The following is an 18,746-nucleotide window of genomic DNA, read 5'->3' as shown; positions in this document are numbered from 1 at the left end:
ACAAAGAGGCGCACCCGCGGGACTCGCCGCCTCTCCGATCGGGCCCAACCACAAATCTCTCAGCCTTACTGCCTTACGCCCAACAAGTTGCAAACAGATGAGGGAATTCCTCGTTTCGCATCGCGTTTTTCGGTGTTTCTGAATAAAAGTTGCATGAAGTTTTGAATTTGTTTTATAAAATAGTTCAAGCGCGTCAGTGTGCCGATAAACGAATAGTAGTTTGAGGGCGCGATCGGGTCGAGAGGGCGTTTTAATTTGCGCGGCGACACACAAGTGGGTCCGCCAGTGCGGCCAGCGAGGAGCGACGTCGAGTGCTCTGCTAATTGCGACGCCACGCTATCCTCCCACCGTCATCCGCGCGGCTTCACTCGCTCATCAAATATGTACTTTTTGAATTTACACTTCCACACGTTAAACGTCAGATTTTCTACTAAGTAAAACGAATCCAAGCATCAATGTAACCAACCCCCGGCCGCGCTCGCGCAATGTTGTAGGTTTAATGTAACGTGTTTTTCCCCAGAGAACATCCTGATAACGTTGACCGTAATCATATCGGTGTAAACATTAATTACGTGATTTGGCGTCATAAATGAATGCGACAACAATCTTGGCTAATTTACACGTTAATGTGTGCTCGCTAGAAGCGAAAAGTAAGTGGTCTCGTAGAAAGGGGCGAGACGAAAGCGGTGAGATCTGAAGTAATTTCTGAAGAAACAAATGAAACTGCTCCCCTTGCGCCGGCAAACCGCGCGGCCCGTGTAATCGGATAATAAAAAGGGCAAACGCGGTAAATATAAGATGAGGAAGACAGTTTTACGACCAGTACCTAATTAAGTGGTGAACCAAACAAAACGAACAAAACGTTTACAGTCAAATAAGTAGGTACGATAGAGAAAACGGGGAGATTATACTTCTACTACAGTTACGTTACGAGTAATAGTTAATTACTTTTGCACTACACATGCACACTTAATAAACGAACGACACAATGTACATAGGGTGATAACGTAAGAGCGTTCCGGTCATTTGTTTCATTCGCACTTAGTTATGTAGAGTAAGTACCACCTGCATCAAAGCGCGAAGTTTACTGTATCAGCGATGTATCTGTTGTATATTCACAAAATATGCTATCAAATTCAAATTGTTTGCGTAAAGAGTGTCTGCCGAAAATATCAGTGTGTGCGCACGGGCGGGCTGAGGCGCGCGTGAGTGGGTATTTTGGGCGCGCAGGTAGGGCGGAGCGCGCAAAGGAATTCGACCTCACCTGAGCGCGTCTGATTCACTCGCGCTAAATCAGTTCGCTCTACATATTACACGTCAGACATCAGCTCCTTTTGATGCCACATTTAAACATTAGCGTTGCAACACCTGTGTTGATGGATGGATAGTCAACCCGACCACGTAATTTTGTGGGAACGAACTCCTCATTACCGTCGTAAACCGTTCGTCGCCACGATAAACCTTTTTGCTTCGGTCGGATGTCGTCGATCGTGGTCAAATATCGTGATTAACGATTTATTTGCGGGTCCGTACCAATTTAAGGACGTAAACGTTTAATTGTGTACGTTCCGCGAACATGGGTCCGGCCCGGGGCGATTCATTAGGTGGGTCGCGTCAGAACAAACAAATTAACGCGGCGGGCGTGTTTCGGCGGGTGATAAAAGGGCGCGAGGGCGCTGGGCACCGCGCCAGCTGCGTGCGGCCGCGCGATAAATCTCGCCGCGGAGCCCTGCGCTGCGCTGCTGCCGCCGCCAGCCGCGGCTTCCTGCCGCCGGACACGGTCAGAGGCCGCGTTCCCTGCGCCCGTCCCAAATGCATTTCTAATTAACTGTCTAGTGATAACCAATCTTTGTGAAACAAATTTATTACATGAAGTGCCTATTTCCAAAATAGGTCTACACTTTAGTAGTTTTATTAGGGTGCCTAGTTGCAAACGTAATATATAGATAAACTGTTACACGCAACAGTCGTGCTAAAAGGTTTACGCGGACGATGTCGGTGACCGATGCCATACGTCCAGCTCGCGGGCGCGCCGCGGCACGCAGGCCGCGCCCGTCCCGCAGCGTGTAAATGGCTTCAGTTAATTAACTTTAATCAGAGCTGTGATGGTTCGCGCGGCGACCATCTGCCGGTCTGTTGACGCCCACATATACTATTACAAGCAAACTGTGCCTTTGTAACTTTTATCTACGAAACCTTATACTGAAACTGCCTGGTATTGTATTACCGATACTGATTAATCAATTTATACACAGTAAAATAAACATTGCACTTGTTTAATAACGCGAATGAGCGCATAATAAAACTTAACAACAATTACTACTACTCAATAACATCAGTAATTAATAATCGGGACCAACGGATCATCTTACTTTCAGACAATTGCTTGATCAACCATGTAATGTCCTAACCAAACTAGTTTGTCTCCACCGGGATTTGAACCCGGGACCTCCGGATCGTGTACACAACGCTCAACTACTGGACCACGGAGGCCGTTCCGTGTTTCGGAAGGCACGTTAAGCCGTTGGTCCCGGTTACTACTTACTGATGTAAGTAAGTAGTCATTACATGAGCCATGTCAGGGGCCTTTGGCGGCTCAATAGTAACCCTGACACCAGGGTTGATGAGGTTGGTAATCCACCTCACAACTGGCACGATAGAAGAACTGGCACATTAAGGAATATTAAATTACCCCGTAGGTACCTACTGTAAATCAGATAATAACTTTATTGTCCTAAACTGATGTTTATTGCCGGTTTGAATAGTTTTATGGATTCGAGGGCAATACAAAAGGCATATTAATAGCCAAAACAAACCACGCAGCATCAATAATTCATCATTTTTTACCAAAGATATGTCATTGTTCCAATGCACCGCGTATGTTCTATAGCTCTCTGGGGGGCGTGTAAACTATACCTGCTCTTAATACCCACTTTCTTCCACGATTTGAATAGCCTGCTGAATTGAAGTTCCAAGTTTATTTCGGAAAATGAATAAAGTTGGACTCCAAAATCGTGTTTGGAAGTTTGAATGCGTTTAGAGGGTTAACTGGAATTTAATGGGGCATTGTGTACAGATATCGATAGGTGGAGCGCGGATAGCTTTGCAGATAGTCAAGTGTGGCGTGCTGCGCGAGCATTAACGCAGCGTGACGGATAGTCCGGTGGAGAGGGCCTGTGGCGGGGCCGCCGCCGCGCCGGGGCGGGTGGAGCGCGCCGCGCCTCACGCGATCTTATCGCCTTCCGCGAACATCGCATCGCACTGCCCGCCCGTGTCTGTTCCGTGACTGCCTTCGCCATATCTCCACTATTTCTTCAGCCATAAATTAAATTTAGACTATCACAAAAGTTTGTGTTCGTTTCGTTCGGCAGTTATTCAGAGCGCAGTGACAGTCAGAGGTCGGTCGGGGGTGGTTGGCTCGGCTCGTAATGAGCGGCGATCCTTTGACCGGCTGCACCGGCGGCCGGACGCAAGCGCTCAGCTAATTAGGCGGCGTACATCTGAAGCCACGCCCGAATTAGTGCGATTGTACTCTTGGATTAACTGACTCCCCTGCTAACTATCCGACCGCATACTTTGTACGGTATTAGCTGAAAAGCTACAAATATTGCCTTTTTTCTGACGCAACAACATAAAGTGCAAGGCTTCAACGTCACGGACCGAGGAGCTCCCCGTGCAAATATCAACAAATATCAGCGTGAACTTTAAATGTCACAATCGGTGATTCGTGACCCGCTGTCGGACCAGCCCCGAATAGAACAATGACAACGAGGTCGGGTGGACGCTATCAATCACGAAATACGCACTGAAACAACTTTTCAGAATTGCTCTACATTTAAGAAAACAATAGAAAACAGTTAATAGACTTTTGATGACAACACCGTTGCTTTAGAAATGACAACAATGTTATTGCAGGTTAAAAAATACCTCGTTGTTTTTGTCGTAAATCTGCAATGTCTAAGTAATATAGAGTATCCATAAACCCGACATCCTTATCGACGACCCTCATTTATTTCAGATTCGATTCGACACGTGAACGCCCAACGTGTTATGTTTCTACGTGACCCATTGTAAACTGCGTCCCCAATTGTATTAACAATCAACAGTTTAACTATTTACAATGGCCAAATGGAAAAAGGGTTCTCCGACTTTCATTAGGGCAGAGTAATTTAGTTACGAAGCCTTACTTCACGACGTTATTGAAGAAATGCGTCCTTGTGAAGTTTTAGAGGGTGCCAATTAACATGATTGGTATTTTGATTTGTAATTTTACAAGTCACTCATAAGAAAAGCAAGTTAAGCCAGGGTCGTTCGTGGGTAGCTAGCTGTTAATCCGGGTGTCTGCCATAAGCCGGGATGTGCCGATGGCGACATGGGGAATCCTCGTCGGCCGAGGCGGCCCCGGTAAATCCTTTCGCGAAATCCACGACGAATATAAAGAGCCTCCAAGGCTTTTGAGCTTCACTCCCTTATGAGTGGGGGTGAATAGCTTCAAATGTCACCCAATTCAATATAAAAGTGAAGTGCTTTTCAAACGTTTTGTTAACTCTGTTCAACTTGGGCGTAGGTTTTTATGTAAATTGGAATGATATAACGCACGTTCAAAACGCGTGCATTGCGCGTATAGAAAACGGCGAGTCGGCACGATATGTGCAAGGGTGCACATTCAATAGCCAAATGGCTGTGTTAGATATTTAATCACGTTTTGACCGCGACAGGGACGAACGAGCGGGTACCAGGCACTGCCGGCAGAGAGCAAACAGAGCGGCTATTGTGCGTGGTGAATCCAGCGCTGCCGATGTTTCACCGCAGTTTGCGACACACCCCGAGTCAACACTGGCGCCGTGAGACCGTTGTTATTAATTACAGTCTAGAATATAACAACACATAACGTCCATTATAAGGCTATTCCAGCAGCACCTGGCAAACATTATGTAACTATGCCGATGCATAATATAACCGTGCTGCATTGAAATTCGCAGATATTCGTGCACCGGCAAGTGAATTACCGAATTCGCCATAGAAAAGGGTATGAACATGGAATAAAACAATAGACAGCGAGTCCATACGGCGCGAGGTGGTCGCGTGACTGTCTCGCCGCGGGTTATACGACTTCCTTTGTTTCTTCACATGGCTTGCATTGCTAACTTACAAAGCTGATTTTTGCTTGGATACTATAAAGTTCCTACATACTGCTTTGCCTAACGGACACTTATTAGGCAAATATAATGCAATCAGTTTTTTTTTTCTTCTTTGGCGTAATCAGTTATTTAGGCGTTACAGACTTGAACGGTTAATAACGGTTAATCACAGTCGTTTCTATTTTAAATTACAGACTTCACTAAAGCACAAACCAAGACAGATGTAGTAAAATTCAGGAAAAAACGAAATAATTTTATGTTATCAATTTATTTATTCCACCCACAATGAAGAGAAAGCAACATAAAAACAGTCGTTGACAATGGAATAATAGACATACACCTAATACACAAGCATTTCCCACAAAGGACATACAAAAGGCCCACGCAACACAATCACCTAGCAGCAAGTACTACAATGTTTGTTTATGTATAAAAAACCTTCGCTGCCTTTGAGAAAAACGCCACTAAGTAAACCACGCAGATAGGAGAATCGGAAATACGTAATCATACATATTTGCAGTGTCGTAGTAGTGATAGGTTACGATTCTCAGCCGGCCATTAGTCAAATATCACGTAATAGTATTACTTCAAGTGGCGCAACCGAAGAGCGCTACACTGCACCCGCCGCAACAGCTCCACCTAATTACAACTTTACAAGGACGTGCATGACGAACATGATAAACCAAAATGTGAAAATAGAATAGGCAGTCTCAAACACGTTCGATCACAGCCAAATTGCTCGTTTATATGATAATCTATTTCACTATTTGCTTGTTACACGTCATTTTCAAATGACTCTTTTTCTTGATATTTCAGGGTGAGCATAAATAAGCTATTTTGTGAATTAACTAAACTGCAGTAGCACTATATATAAACTAGATGCGGCACAGGCATTCGTATAAAGCAGAAGTTTAGTTGCTGTATAGATATATTTACAGAGTTGAAAGTTTTTTATTAGTGAAGATAAATAGGAGTACAAACGAGGCCGAGCGAACGATTAATCTAAGTTTAGAGTAAACAAGAAGGTGAAGTGATCAGCGGGAGCGTTGTTGAAGTTTAATAAGCGTTAGTTAGCGGGGAGGCGCGGGCAATAAGGAGACTATCTCCGGTGCGAGCAAATTGCCGCAGCCGCGCTCTCGTCGCCACCACGCCGCCCCGGTCTCCTGGCACGTTATTACTCATCCAACACATTCACTAACACGATCATTGTATCAATTAGGCCGTGAACGATCGACTCCGATACCCGCTCTACTCTACTTCATCACGCGCATATTGATGCAACGAAGCTCGCTACACCACACTACGTCATTCCTTTCGTGCTAGCGCGAATATCCAACAGACACGTTCGTGTTGTGAAAACAGGAACAAATTACGTATGCATTATTCGCCACGAGAATTAAAATAATATGACATAAAATGTGCCCAGCGCAACAACATCAAGTCGTAAAATAGCCAATTAGGATTTTAAATGTAAACGAGGCGAGAGCCTAAAGCGCAGCGCGGTGCATGCGGACGAGGCGGGCCGTCAAAGCGAGAATAATCTCATAACCGCGCTCCGGACTCGGCCAGCTTACGCTGAGCGCCCTCGGGCTTACCGGGATCGCGCTTTGTGCAAACATCGTCGTGTCAGCTTCGCGACCGCGACGCGCAACGCCTTACCCGCCGATTAGGCAGACTCTTCATTAACTTTCGAATTATTATCCGTGCGCATCCAATTTTGCGTTTGGTTAAATTCTCAAAATTTGGAATAGGTGTAGCGGACAATTAATCGACGCGAAGTTTCGCAAGTGGTTGGCAGGCGAACGGCTATTCTAGCGGTTCGTGCACTTCAATTTCTCCCCGCTCGCTGATGCGTGGCGGCGCAATCGGGCGCGGCTCAGCGATTCCGATCCGATTCGCGAAGCCCCATTGCAACACTCGGCCTACCTACTTCCGCCAAGTCAAGAAAAACTTCCCTACGAAAATGTGCGGCGCGGACATACCTAGTTCCTTTAATTACAGTAGGTAAGGTAGGAATAATCTAATTAACTTTGCAAATGCATTTAGAATTCAGAGTTGACAGTAAACAATCTTATTGTTCGCAATTTGGGCGCAAACACAGGTATGAAAACAGAACAATGAGCGTGCGGTTGCCGGAGACCGAGGCAGAGGGGACTGCGAGCACCGCACTGATTACGGCTTCATATTTAATGATCCACTCACATGGCCCACAACACGCCGCAAACTAATTTCAATACCGGCCTGGATATTTAATGTGTATCGCCAAGGAAAACAACACAATGCAAGAGAAAGAAAAATTGCTGCCACATTAGGAATGCCTAGACACGTAATACGATCGTAGGTGCGCCAGATTACCCAACGTTGCAACACGGCGTGGTGCATCGTGGAAAAATCGGAAAATGTGCGAAGAGAAAGTGTTTCGTATGTGAAGGCGGGTGGTTGAGTCGTCGGGCGTCGGGCGCCGGGCGGCAAGACGGCCTGCGCACAGTTTAATTTCCCACGAGGTCGATCTCCGCGCGCCGAGTGCAACCCGCGGGAATTAATTGCCAGTAATGAATAGTCAAGTGAACGTCCGTTAATTATGTATAGGTACCTACTTCAATTTTGGTAGAATACAATTTGCACTAACATTTTTACAATGTAGATATATATGTTATTTCAGATCTGCAAACATATTCTTCAACGTAGGGAAGGGCCGATTATAAATTATGATGGGAACTTATGGAATTAACTTGCTACTACTAAACATGACTTACTTTGCAAAAGTTTTTGCGAGATAGAATGCCATGTAGTCACGGTGTAACCCAGATTGCCGTTTTCACACGGATTGCAGCCGTCGAACAATGCAGGTAGCAACTAAACTGTCGTTGCTAAAGTTTAACGACCTGCAGTTTCTTGTCGGGAAACTTCACCTCTGAGGCAACTCACAATCGCGAAAAAACTTCTAGCTGTGAAGCAATTTTCATTGATACAACTACCGCTGAATTCTGTGACGGATAATTGCAGCTAATGTGCGAATGTACACAAGTTCCGATGTCGTTTCTGAAACTGGGAAATATCTGATAGCTAGCGGGTTCTTTTGATAGCTCGTTGCGTAAGTTCGGGATTATGACTATGAGTTTCGTATCCAAATGGCGTTCGTTGTATTCAAGAGGACATAAAAGGAGGATGTGTAGTTTGGAAGGCGGGCAAAAGTCGTCACCGGTGGTGGCTGACAACATGCCAATTCGATAAGGCGTTATTGACACATCGCGAGGGTTGTGGCGCGATCGGCGATTCTATCACATGCGCCGTTACAATCGGTAATGGTGTGTGCAGTTAAGGTGTAGGTTTATTGCTTCCTCGTCGAGGGGCGCCGTGGGAACAGGGCCGGAGATAGTACATCGTTAGAGGCACGCGTCGTAACGGTAACGCCACCTATATGCATGCCGCGACAACACACGCTCTAAATGCAGTTCCACTGTAATATGCGGTTTATGTAAAAGTGTTATGTTAGTACCACACAGCCGACTGTTCTGCATGCATGAATAATTGGAAGCATTGCACTATCTATGTAATAGGGAGTCATTTGATATCAACCAGTTTTTGGTCTAGTTAACTAGGAGCTTGTAACCTGCCCACTATTGATAGAAATATTCTCGAGTAACCAAGGGCTTATATTACAAATTACAACATCAGAATCTCTCAAATTTGTATGGCGAAAATAAAAAAATATCTTAGAAAATAGAATAGAAATAGATCGCAGATTTAGATTTCCGCGGCAGATTTGTCACATCTCGTAAGAAACGTGGAACCGGAACTTAATCTCAGCAAAACACAAATATCCGAGCAAAAACGTAAATTGACGGAAAGTTGTCTACAGATGGATGTTTCAAATACTTGAGTGGTGGTAGATTACTCTGTGGTATCTGGGTAAAAACACGTCGCCCGTTACGAGGGTATCGCGCGATGATTTCTATGTAGTCGTGTAAAACGTGAGACTCTGTCGTGGATGACTAGTGCCGGAGACATACCGCTATTCCACTTTACCCTGCAAAGCTCGCGGATGTGCGAAACGAATCCGTTTTGCTCATATCGGTGGAATGTATAGCCTAACGGTACAATCAGACGTTACTTTAATTTGCCGTAACGTAATCAGGAGTTATTTATATCTTTGAGTAGACAGAGGACGAGGTTGTAATTGCTGAATAATCAACCGGCAGTAATTTCTGAATGGCTTATTTCGTAGCGGAACCCTACGCGACTAAACGCTTCGAACGCTACGTCTACTACCATTCCCTACAATGAAAAGCTACACGCACTTTTATTAGTAAAAGTACGAGTAAATTAGAATGTTCAAAACCATAATAAATAATAGTGACATTAATTATTACACCCACAAAACAATATCTATTACTGTATTTTTCGACAAAAACTGAATTTATTCAAACAGAATAAGTCGTATCATAGTCAGATACCTTGTTAGGTGTCGAGGAAAAAAATCAGCTCTTTGTTTAGAAAATAAACGGTCAACGGAGGTGGTTGCTCCGTAGCTTAGATGACTCAATTCCGAGTGTTCGACGTAATGATCTCACCGGGCGCGGTGATTCCGACCTTTTATGCTAAACATGAGACGATTTCTTTAAAACTCATTAAGTATGTAATGTTTCCAGTACGCGGAATCCAAATAAAAAAAGCGTGAGACAGGTTAAGGTATTAAGATAATTTGGTTAGAATTAAAATGGATACATAAGATTTTGTGAAGAACAGAGAAAATAATTGGACGAGTCCATAAGTAGTCTCATTATCGTATTCTTTTACTTTATGAGGAGGGAAACACAGCGTAAAAATATACGAAGTGTGACGATGGTACGACTAAACCTTTTTTTAAGCAATTAAAAAACTGAAAACAGACAAGTAATCGTCTAAAAATAGTGTGTTTTCTTAGTTGATAATATGTGCAAGCAATGTTTGTAGAAAGTCATAAATCTGAAGACTTCTCAACATTTACTAAATCATCGTCAATACATTGTACACGTACCACGGTCATACAGTAGCTTCCCGTCTGAATGAATTACTCCTCAAAAACTACACTTGGCAAGTGTAACCGACACATTACTAAAATGTTAATCGTATTTATCGTATAAGCAGCACGCAATAAATCTATTTACAAACTTTCACGTTTATTCACGACATTAATGACATATGAAACGTATATCAGTTTTTTTTTAACGCGTATAATAAATAACATAATCTGCACGTTTGTGTATAGAAACCTTCAAGACGCGAAAAACGCAAAAAAAACGCGTCGACCAAACTATTTCGCACTTTAATCAAGATCGCGTGTTATTATGTTAAACTTCATTCAAATTATTTGTTCAAGTATAGTAAAATAAATGCCGAAATTGTACTTACCTTCGACCGCTTGAGTTTCTGTAAACGACGAATCGGCTACCAAGTAAAGAAATCTCACATATTTTAATCAGACTTTCGCTTTGCGTTTTAATTTACGCGCGATCCGAGACACATATTTGAGAGTATTCTTTGAATGATTGACAAACAATGATATTAGCACTTAATCTATACAAAAATATATTAAATAAAGAGATCAAATTCCATCTTGTGTTCAAGATTCTGATACTCTCAAAATGTTTAGATGATTTTTTTGCGATGCTCGTATACCCATATACATACGTATTGGCCCCGAATAGCGCATGCGCGGGCAGCGTTTATTCGTCATTTAAATATAGTTATAGCATTTGAGTTAAAGAGTTTTTAGAATAAACAAAGTGAGATTTCAATACTTATTCACGATATAGCAGACGCTAATAAAATCTGACACGGGAGATGTTAATGTGAGTACATAGTCATAGAATTATTGCACACATAACCTAAGAGTGATCCGCGCCATTTGTTCTACGATGTATAACGTCAAAATGATATATTGCTGTGCAAAACTTAGTCCCCTGTTTTCCAACCAATACATTATGTTATGACTTCAAATTTACAGTCGTACTCACATCAACATCATCATTATGTTATTGGAGATACACGTTGCAAAATTCGGACAGCAGCCAATGGCATCTATCATGAATCCATTATTCTTCTTAACTTGACAAGGTTACATCTTTAATTAAGTTAAGTCATGCATCTTAATACATAAATTTGCACTTGTGGAAAGTCTCATAGCTTATATGTACTTGATCTATCTATAGGTATAGAATTATGTTTGCCCAAGAAAGGAGGCTGGGCTATTTTGTATGTACCCTAAACTAGTGGCACGCTATGATAGCATGACATCTGTCCTGATCATAAATATTTGTATAATCATTAAACTTTTAACAGCCTATATATATCTCAATGCTAGACACATGCCTCCCCTCAATCAACTGGAGGACGTATGGAGCACGCTCCACTGCGGATTGGTTGAGATGTTTGCACTAATGGCCCGGGACCAAGGGCTTAACGTGCGTTCCGAAGTACGAAATTATCTCACTTTTCGGACAATCACGGAATTCAAGCCTGCAATGTCCTAGAAAAAACAAAGGATAGACTCAAAAGTTATTTCGTCAATGTCCCCTTCATCGGGAATCGAACCCGGACCCCTAGATCGTGAGCTCAACGCTCTAACTCTACTAGACTGAAGGAGCAAATAGCGAGGTCATAAAAATTGTCGAAACTTTTTAACCAGTACTACTTGTAATACTTCTAAATTCAAAACTTACCGAAACTAGTGATGCTAGTCGCATTTGATATTTTTTCAATAAATAAATCTTCATTTTACGTCACATCATCACATGCCGCTTCTTTAGTCCACTTAGCGGCAGAGTTATCTTAGCAGTAGTGGGAGTATTATATCTTAACTATTATAATGTATCATAAAAGCATTATGTCTCATTGAACATATTCAATAGATAACCATTTTATTCTCGATTCATCCCTTAGAAGTTTTGAGTGTGAACGAAAGTACGGGGTTGTCATAAAATTTTGCGTTTGCGCAACTATTTAGAATACTAATCTCTTAAACTTTATCCTCTATATAACATAGCATTACGCCTGCATCCCCGAAGGGTAGGCAGAGGTATATAAACCCACTTCTCGCCAGCAATAGGGGCGAGCCTATTGCCAGTAATAGGGCAGAAATCGTGCAAAACCATATGATATTATATTTAGAATCCAAAGATGAATATAAAGTATTAAATGTATTAAATCCTTTATAGTATCAATCTCGTTTTTCATGGATACTTTAGCCATTTTGGCTCATCCATGCGGGCGCAACGCGTTATTGACCGTTTTGATTTACAGTTGTCATTTCAGCAAATATAGACTGTCACGGTTAATTTGAAGATTTTATGTTGTCGTTATTTATTTAGACGCTTAGCAAACTAATAAAGTTATGCGTAAGCTGAAAGAACGATGATAAATTACATAAAAATGATACATTGGACGTCATCATTTCCCTCGAGACGACCTTGACGAGCGTTGGGCTCACGATCCGGAGGTCCTGGGTTCGATTCCTAGTTTGCTTAGGACATTACAGGCTGATCACCTGATTGTCCGAAAGTAAGTAAGTAGTCGTTACATGAGCCATGTCAGGGGCCTTTGGCGACTCAATAGTCACCCTGACCACGATAGAAGAGATGAATCATTTCCCTCTAGATAACGTTTTCTCGTTTATTACGGATTTTATGAATAAATGTATATATCATACTGTTAGTATAAAAACTACATATCTCTCATCTCATTCGCTTTAGGAGATCTATATCTCTCTCCTGATGTCATTCCAATCATGTTACTTTTTCAGGCTACACGGTCCCTACTCATACTACAAAAAAAGAGTGCCGGTGCCAGCATTACTGCTAAATCCAAAATGTGTAGAAGGGACCAGACATATGTAGTAACATAGTATATTAGTTACTACAAGTTATAGTACTATTTTTTTAATTTCAGATGGTACTAATATTTTTTGTTAAGGTACCCGGTATATATTGAGTTTTAGGCCGTTTAGCATTATGAATCTGCATATGTTTTTATTGCAGATGATTTGCAAACAAAGTTTTAAACAGACAATAATCGTTGCGCTTAGTCTCTATATTTTATCCGCGAGGGCTGCCGAATGTTGCCATTGGTGCTGTCCTGGTTGCAGACAGCTAAACCGATAGAATGACGTGACAATGAATATTAATAAATATAAGCTCATTACATTAGCTGCCTTATGGGGAGGCTTGAACAGTATGTTTGTTCGGGACTCATTCCCGTTCGATGTCCAAGACTTCCTAATGGGATGGTGAGCAGTTGAAAGTAATGTAGTGTAGTTACCTGTACGTCGAAAGGTTGGTGATGCTGCGCGGAGTCCGGCTGCGGCGGCACGACGCTGGCGCCGTTGACGAGGCTGGGCGCGCCGCCCGCCCCGCCTGCGCCGCCCACGCCGCCCACACCGCCCACGCCGCCGCCCACTCCGCCGCCGTACTGCACATACACGACATTGTTTTACTTCTCTGTTCTTCTATCGTGTGGGTTGTGAGGTGGATGACCAACCTCATCAACCCTGGTGTCAGGGTTATTATTGAGCCGCCAAAGGCCCCTGACATGACTCATGCAATGACTACGTACTTACATCAGTAAGTATTAACCGGGACCAACGGCTTAACGTGCCTTCCGAAGCACGGATCATCCTTACTTTCGGACAATCAAGTGATCAGCCTACAATGTCCTAACCAAACCAGGCCTCACAACTGTGACTTTTGTGGTATGACCCCACCGGAATTCGAATCCGGGAACTACGGATCGTGAGTCCAGCGCTCAACCACTAGACCACAGAGGTGGTAATGTTTAACTAAATAACACAGATGGACCATATTCGTACTATATTGGGCATGAACAATAAATAAATTAAATTTATTTATTTTGTTTATTTACGTACAATACAACTGTTGGACAAAAGGTATCTAGAGGATACATGACTGGCTCGTCAAGATTATCAACTAGTAGCAAAATTCAACTTTATCTGCATGTAGTATACGAAGCTACAACACCACCGAGACGTCAGTATGGTTTGTTTTATATTGTAAACTTTTATAACATCAATCTTATTTCGTCGTTTAGTGGATACAGGTTGATTTCGATTGAAAAAAGACAATGTACTTTATTAGTTTTTATTAACTTGTCAGTATGAGTAGATAACTATTATCAACAAGAAAAAACAATGTTACGCTTGCCATATTGGAAATAAGTAATGGCAGTGGGTGCTGGAAGCAATTTCTTTAGAGCAATAACACCGTCAAAATGTATTTTGTCTAAGCGTTCCATTAAGTAAAGTTTTGAAAACATATTGTGTCTGTCGATTATTTGTCCCTTTCCTTTCCGATGGATAAGAAAATGACAGGTATAACTTAAAATAAAATTAGGTGACGTGGAATCAGCACCTCTAGATATGTTTGCAACAATAACAAATGGCCTCCCATAAAATATTATGGCCCAAGCATCGTTACTTTACAGCTTATCTTCATTTACCAGTATAAAGAGTTATTACTAAACGGTCTTAAATTTAACCCGATAAAAACGTTGTATTTAAATTAGGCTTAGACAGACAGACATAGACAGAGAGGAGGAGCTCGGTGGCGCAGCGGTAAACGCGCTCGGTCTGCGATTGTTGAAGTTAAGCAACTTTCGCAAAGGTCGGTCATAGGATGGGTGACCACAAAAAAAAGTTTTCATCTCGAGCTCCTCCGTGCTTCGGAAGGCACGTTAAGCCGTTGGTCCCGGCTGCATTAGCAGTTGTTAATAACTATCAATTCGCACTGGACCCGCGTGATGGTTTAAGGCCCGATCTCCCTATCCATCCATAGGGAAGGCCCGTGCTCCAGCATTGCGGACGTTAATGGGCTGATGATGATGAGACAAGACATAAAATTACGCTCACATCAATACTAAATCAATACACTAGGCTTAGTGTATACAGAGTGATTAATTGTTTTTGGCTACTGTGCGTAATCGGCATGTACCTTACACTACGGTGTGCGTTACCCCAACAAGAAAGTATCTCCTAGAGTTATATGAGTAGAACGTATAGTTGGTGCCTTATCTGCTGTAAATGTGCCCCCACATAAAAAATGTGTGCCCCCTGTCGTTTCGAAAAAAAATCGAAAAAACGATTCTTGCTGGGGTAACGTTTTTCTAGCAGGAAAATTCTAAACGAATGATCGGAGAGAGAAAAACTGTGCATGGCCAGATAGCTTATATGTGTGCCAAAATGTGCCCCCAAAAATAAAATCTGTGCCCCTTCAGATTTTCGAGATATTGCATTTCCTGCTGGAGTAACGTTTTGATGAATAGTATATCTCTAAAACCATTGCATGTGCCCCTGTAGAATAAACATAAGCGAGTAGCTCTTAATGTGTGCCCCTTTGTGCCCCAATTAGATTTTAGAAAATATTTATAGTTTTCAAGTTATCGCGGTTTTATGAAAACCCGAAAAAACATCGCAGCGCCTAAATGAGACAAGGCATATAACTTCGCTGAAAACTGTATTCGGTCTTTCTTGACGCTAATAATAACCATACAAAGTTTCAAAAATGTTCATGCATGCGTTTTTGAATAATCTTGCTAAAAGTAAAAACGATGGTGTCATAACTTTGACGGCAAAATACAAGGAACTGGCACAATCCCAGATGTGTAGGTGTAAACCAAAATCTTGTGCCTTTAGTCAAAAATATATGGTGAAAATATTGAGCTTCAAATGTTACGCATTAAGTAAATATAAACAAAAAACCAAAATATGTAAACAACGGCTGGTTATCCGACCAAATCTGAATGACTACTAAAAAGCGACGGATTCATACTTAACGAGGACCTTCTTTATTGGACGTATTATACCTAAGCTGTTGTCCTTACAGTCGCGTTCAAAAGTTTTGAGGGCTAATTAAAAAATATATTAAATGCACCTTGTGACTATATAAATGAAACAGCTTGTTGATGTGGAAATTATTATTTACATTAGTATAAAAATACAGGTATGTCACAAAACAGTTTGGTCACGATTTTGAGCATGTTAGTCACATGTACATTTTATTTGAAAATGGCTCTTATAAATGTACTTAATCATGTGTAAGGTCGTAGAAACAGCTATTAAAATATAATCCAATAACAACTTTATTTTATTAGTTATTACTTTTCTACTTTAGTGTACTCAGGCACAACACGTGTGAACCGGTTAGTGAGTAAAGTAAAGAAGGTCATCGATATGTATGAATCCGTCGCTTTTTAGTAGTCATTCAGATTTGGTCGGATAACCAGCCGTTGTTTACATATTTTGGTTTTTTGTTTATATTTACTTAATGCGTAACATTTGAAGCTCAATATTTTCACCATATATTTTTGACTAAAGGCACAAGATTTTGGTTTACACCTACACATCTGGGATTGTGCCAGTTCCTTGTATTTTGCCGTCAAAGTTATGACACCATCGTTTTTACTTTTAGCAAGATTATTCAAAAACGCATGCATGAACATTTTTGAAACTTTGTATGGTTATTATTAGCGTCAAGAAAGACCGAATACAGTTTTCAGCGAAGTTATGCCTTGTCTCATTTAGGCGCTGCGATGTTTTTTCGGGTTTTCATAAAACCGCGATAACTTGAAAACTATAAATATTTTCTAAAATCTAATTGGGGCACAAAGGGGCACACATTAAGAGCTACTCGCGTATGTTTATTCTACAGGGGCACATGCAATGGTTTTAGAGATATACTATTCATCAAAACGTTACTCCAGCAGGAAATGCAATATCTCGAAAATCTGAAGGGGCACAGATTTTATTTTTGGGGGCACATTTTGGCACACATATAAGCTATCTGGCCATGCACAGTTTTTCTCTCTCCGATCATTCGTTTAGAATTTTCCTGCTAGAAAAACGTTACCCCAGCAAGAATCGTTTTTTCGATTTTTTTTCGAAACGACAGGGGGCACACATTTTTTATGTGGGGGCACATTTACAGCAGATAAGGCACCAACTATACGTTCTACTCATATAACTCTAGGAGATACTTTCTTGTTGGGGTAACGCACACTACACTACGTCTTCCGTTAAAAAATACGAGGTTAAGGTGATGCGTGTCAGTCAGCTAGGTAACGCTGCGTCAGCAGATGGCGTTACTTCTGCATTTTTCGTATTTTTTTCCATTTATTCGTTTAGTGTTGAGTTCTGACCCAGTGAAACGTTAGGTGGCGAAATCTTACATACATTATCTTTAAGTTAAGCTACAATTTTGAAGTATTTACTGCAGATATCATATTAAAACATTGCATCAAAAGTTGGTGTCATTTCAATTTGTGTACAAACACGAAGCTGTCACACACACATGCGAACTAGGTTAGCTATTAAAAGAGATGCATAATTTGAAGTCTACTTCTAACTTCTAAATGGCGCATTTGGTAAAGCAGTCGCCGCCATTCTTAAGTTTCACGGTTCAAACCCCAAGTGCATGTTTTAATTGTTTTTACTTTTTGTATTTTTTTACAATTGAATTTGGCGAACCCGTTTATTTGTTACGGAATTTTCAAAAAGTATCACTTTTACCAGTAATATTATAGTATTATAATATTATAGTAATATTAAAGTGTTTTATATATATATATATATATATATATATATATATATATATATATATATATATATATATATATATATATATATATATATATATATATATATATATATATATATATATATATATATATATAATATACAATAATGTACTTTGCACTAAAGTACCTTCCGTAATTTCCGTATTTTTTATTTTGTAAAATTCTAACAGGCATTAATCGCATCAGTGAACATGCGGCTAACTAAAAAACTACTGAACGGATTTTCATACGGTTTTCACCAATGAGTAGAGTGATTCATGGGCGTGCTTTAGGGTATATAATTTATACAAGTATTTTTTGTTTGTATAAAATGGTTCAAAAATGATGATGAATATCAAACATAATTATCGTTACAAATATAGCCGACTTGGAGCTTTCGGCGAAAACGCTGCCTGAGCCCATTGAGATATAACAAAACAACGTATGGTTGAATTGTTGTTCCATTTTTGTAGGTCTACTGGAAAGTCCACAATATGTCATAATAATTATATTGTGTATAAAGAATTGTGTATATGTATTGTATGATTTTACAAATAACGATCACAGTACAGTAATAATAAGGTAGATTTTTCCTAAATTGTGTCGGTTCAAACTTTGACGCATCGCGTTTGAAAGATGTAATAGCGCTTCAGGACGTCCCGCAAGCACGGCGCTGATGTCGCAGTATCCGCATATAATTATTATGACTTGTCATTTAGTTCCAATAAAATCCGCAGGACTTCATACGTATGTCAGTGACAGCTGGTGATAGCATGCGGGACACTTAGCAGCTAATCGAATTTTATGTTGTTTTCGCGCCCAGTCCAGACGACTTGCAGCGCATTTCTGGACTTATATTTACGCGTGGTGTTTATTGTTAGGTTAATTAGTTCAGGTTAGGACGTTTTTTTTAACGAGGACGTTAAAAAATGACGAGGCTGGGACGTGTTGAAGTAGTATTTCCATATATACGCGGCCTGAAATGGGCTGTTTCGGGGACCT

The 18,746-nt window shown here is 41.1% G+C and overlaps 1 protein-coding gene across 1 annotated transcript in view; it reads right to left on the bottom strand.

Annotated features, from left to right (window-relative positions):
- The window catches only part of LOC126382176 (maternal protein pumilio), a 74,048-nt gene that overhangs the window by 37,174 nt on the left and 18,128 nt on the right, over positions 1–18,746 (bottom strand). Inside the window, exon 9 of the mRNA XM_050031963.1 lies at positions 13,440–13,589. Coding sequence (XP_049887920.1) covers positions 13,440–13,589 — 150 coding nt within the window. The remainder of the gene's footprint in view (positions 1–13,439; positions 13,590–18,746) is intronic.

This window comes from Pectinophora gossypiella, chromosome 3 (genome assembly GCF_024362695.1).
Source record: "Pectinophora gossypiella chromosome 3, ilPecGoss1.1, whole genome shotgun sequence".
NCBI classification, from domain to species: Eukaryota; Metazoa; Arthropoda; class Insecta; order Lepidoptera; family Gelechiidae; genus Pectinophora; species Pectinophora gossypiella.
This window is presented reverse-complemented; position numbering and strand designations above follow the sequence as displayed.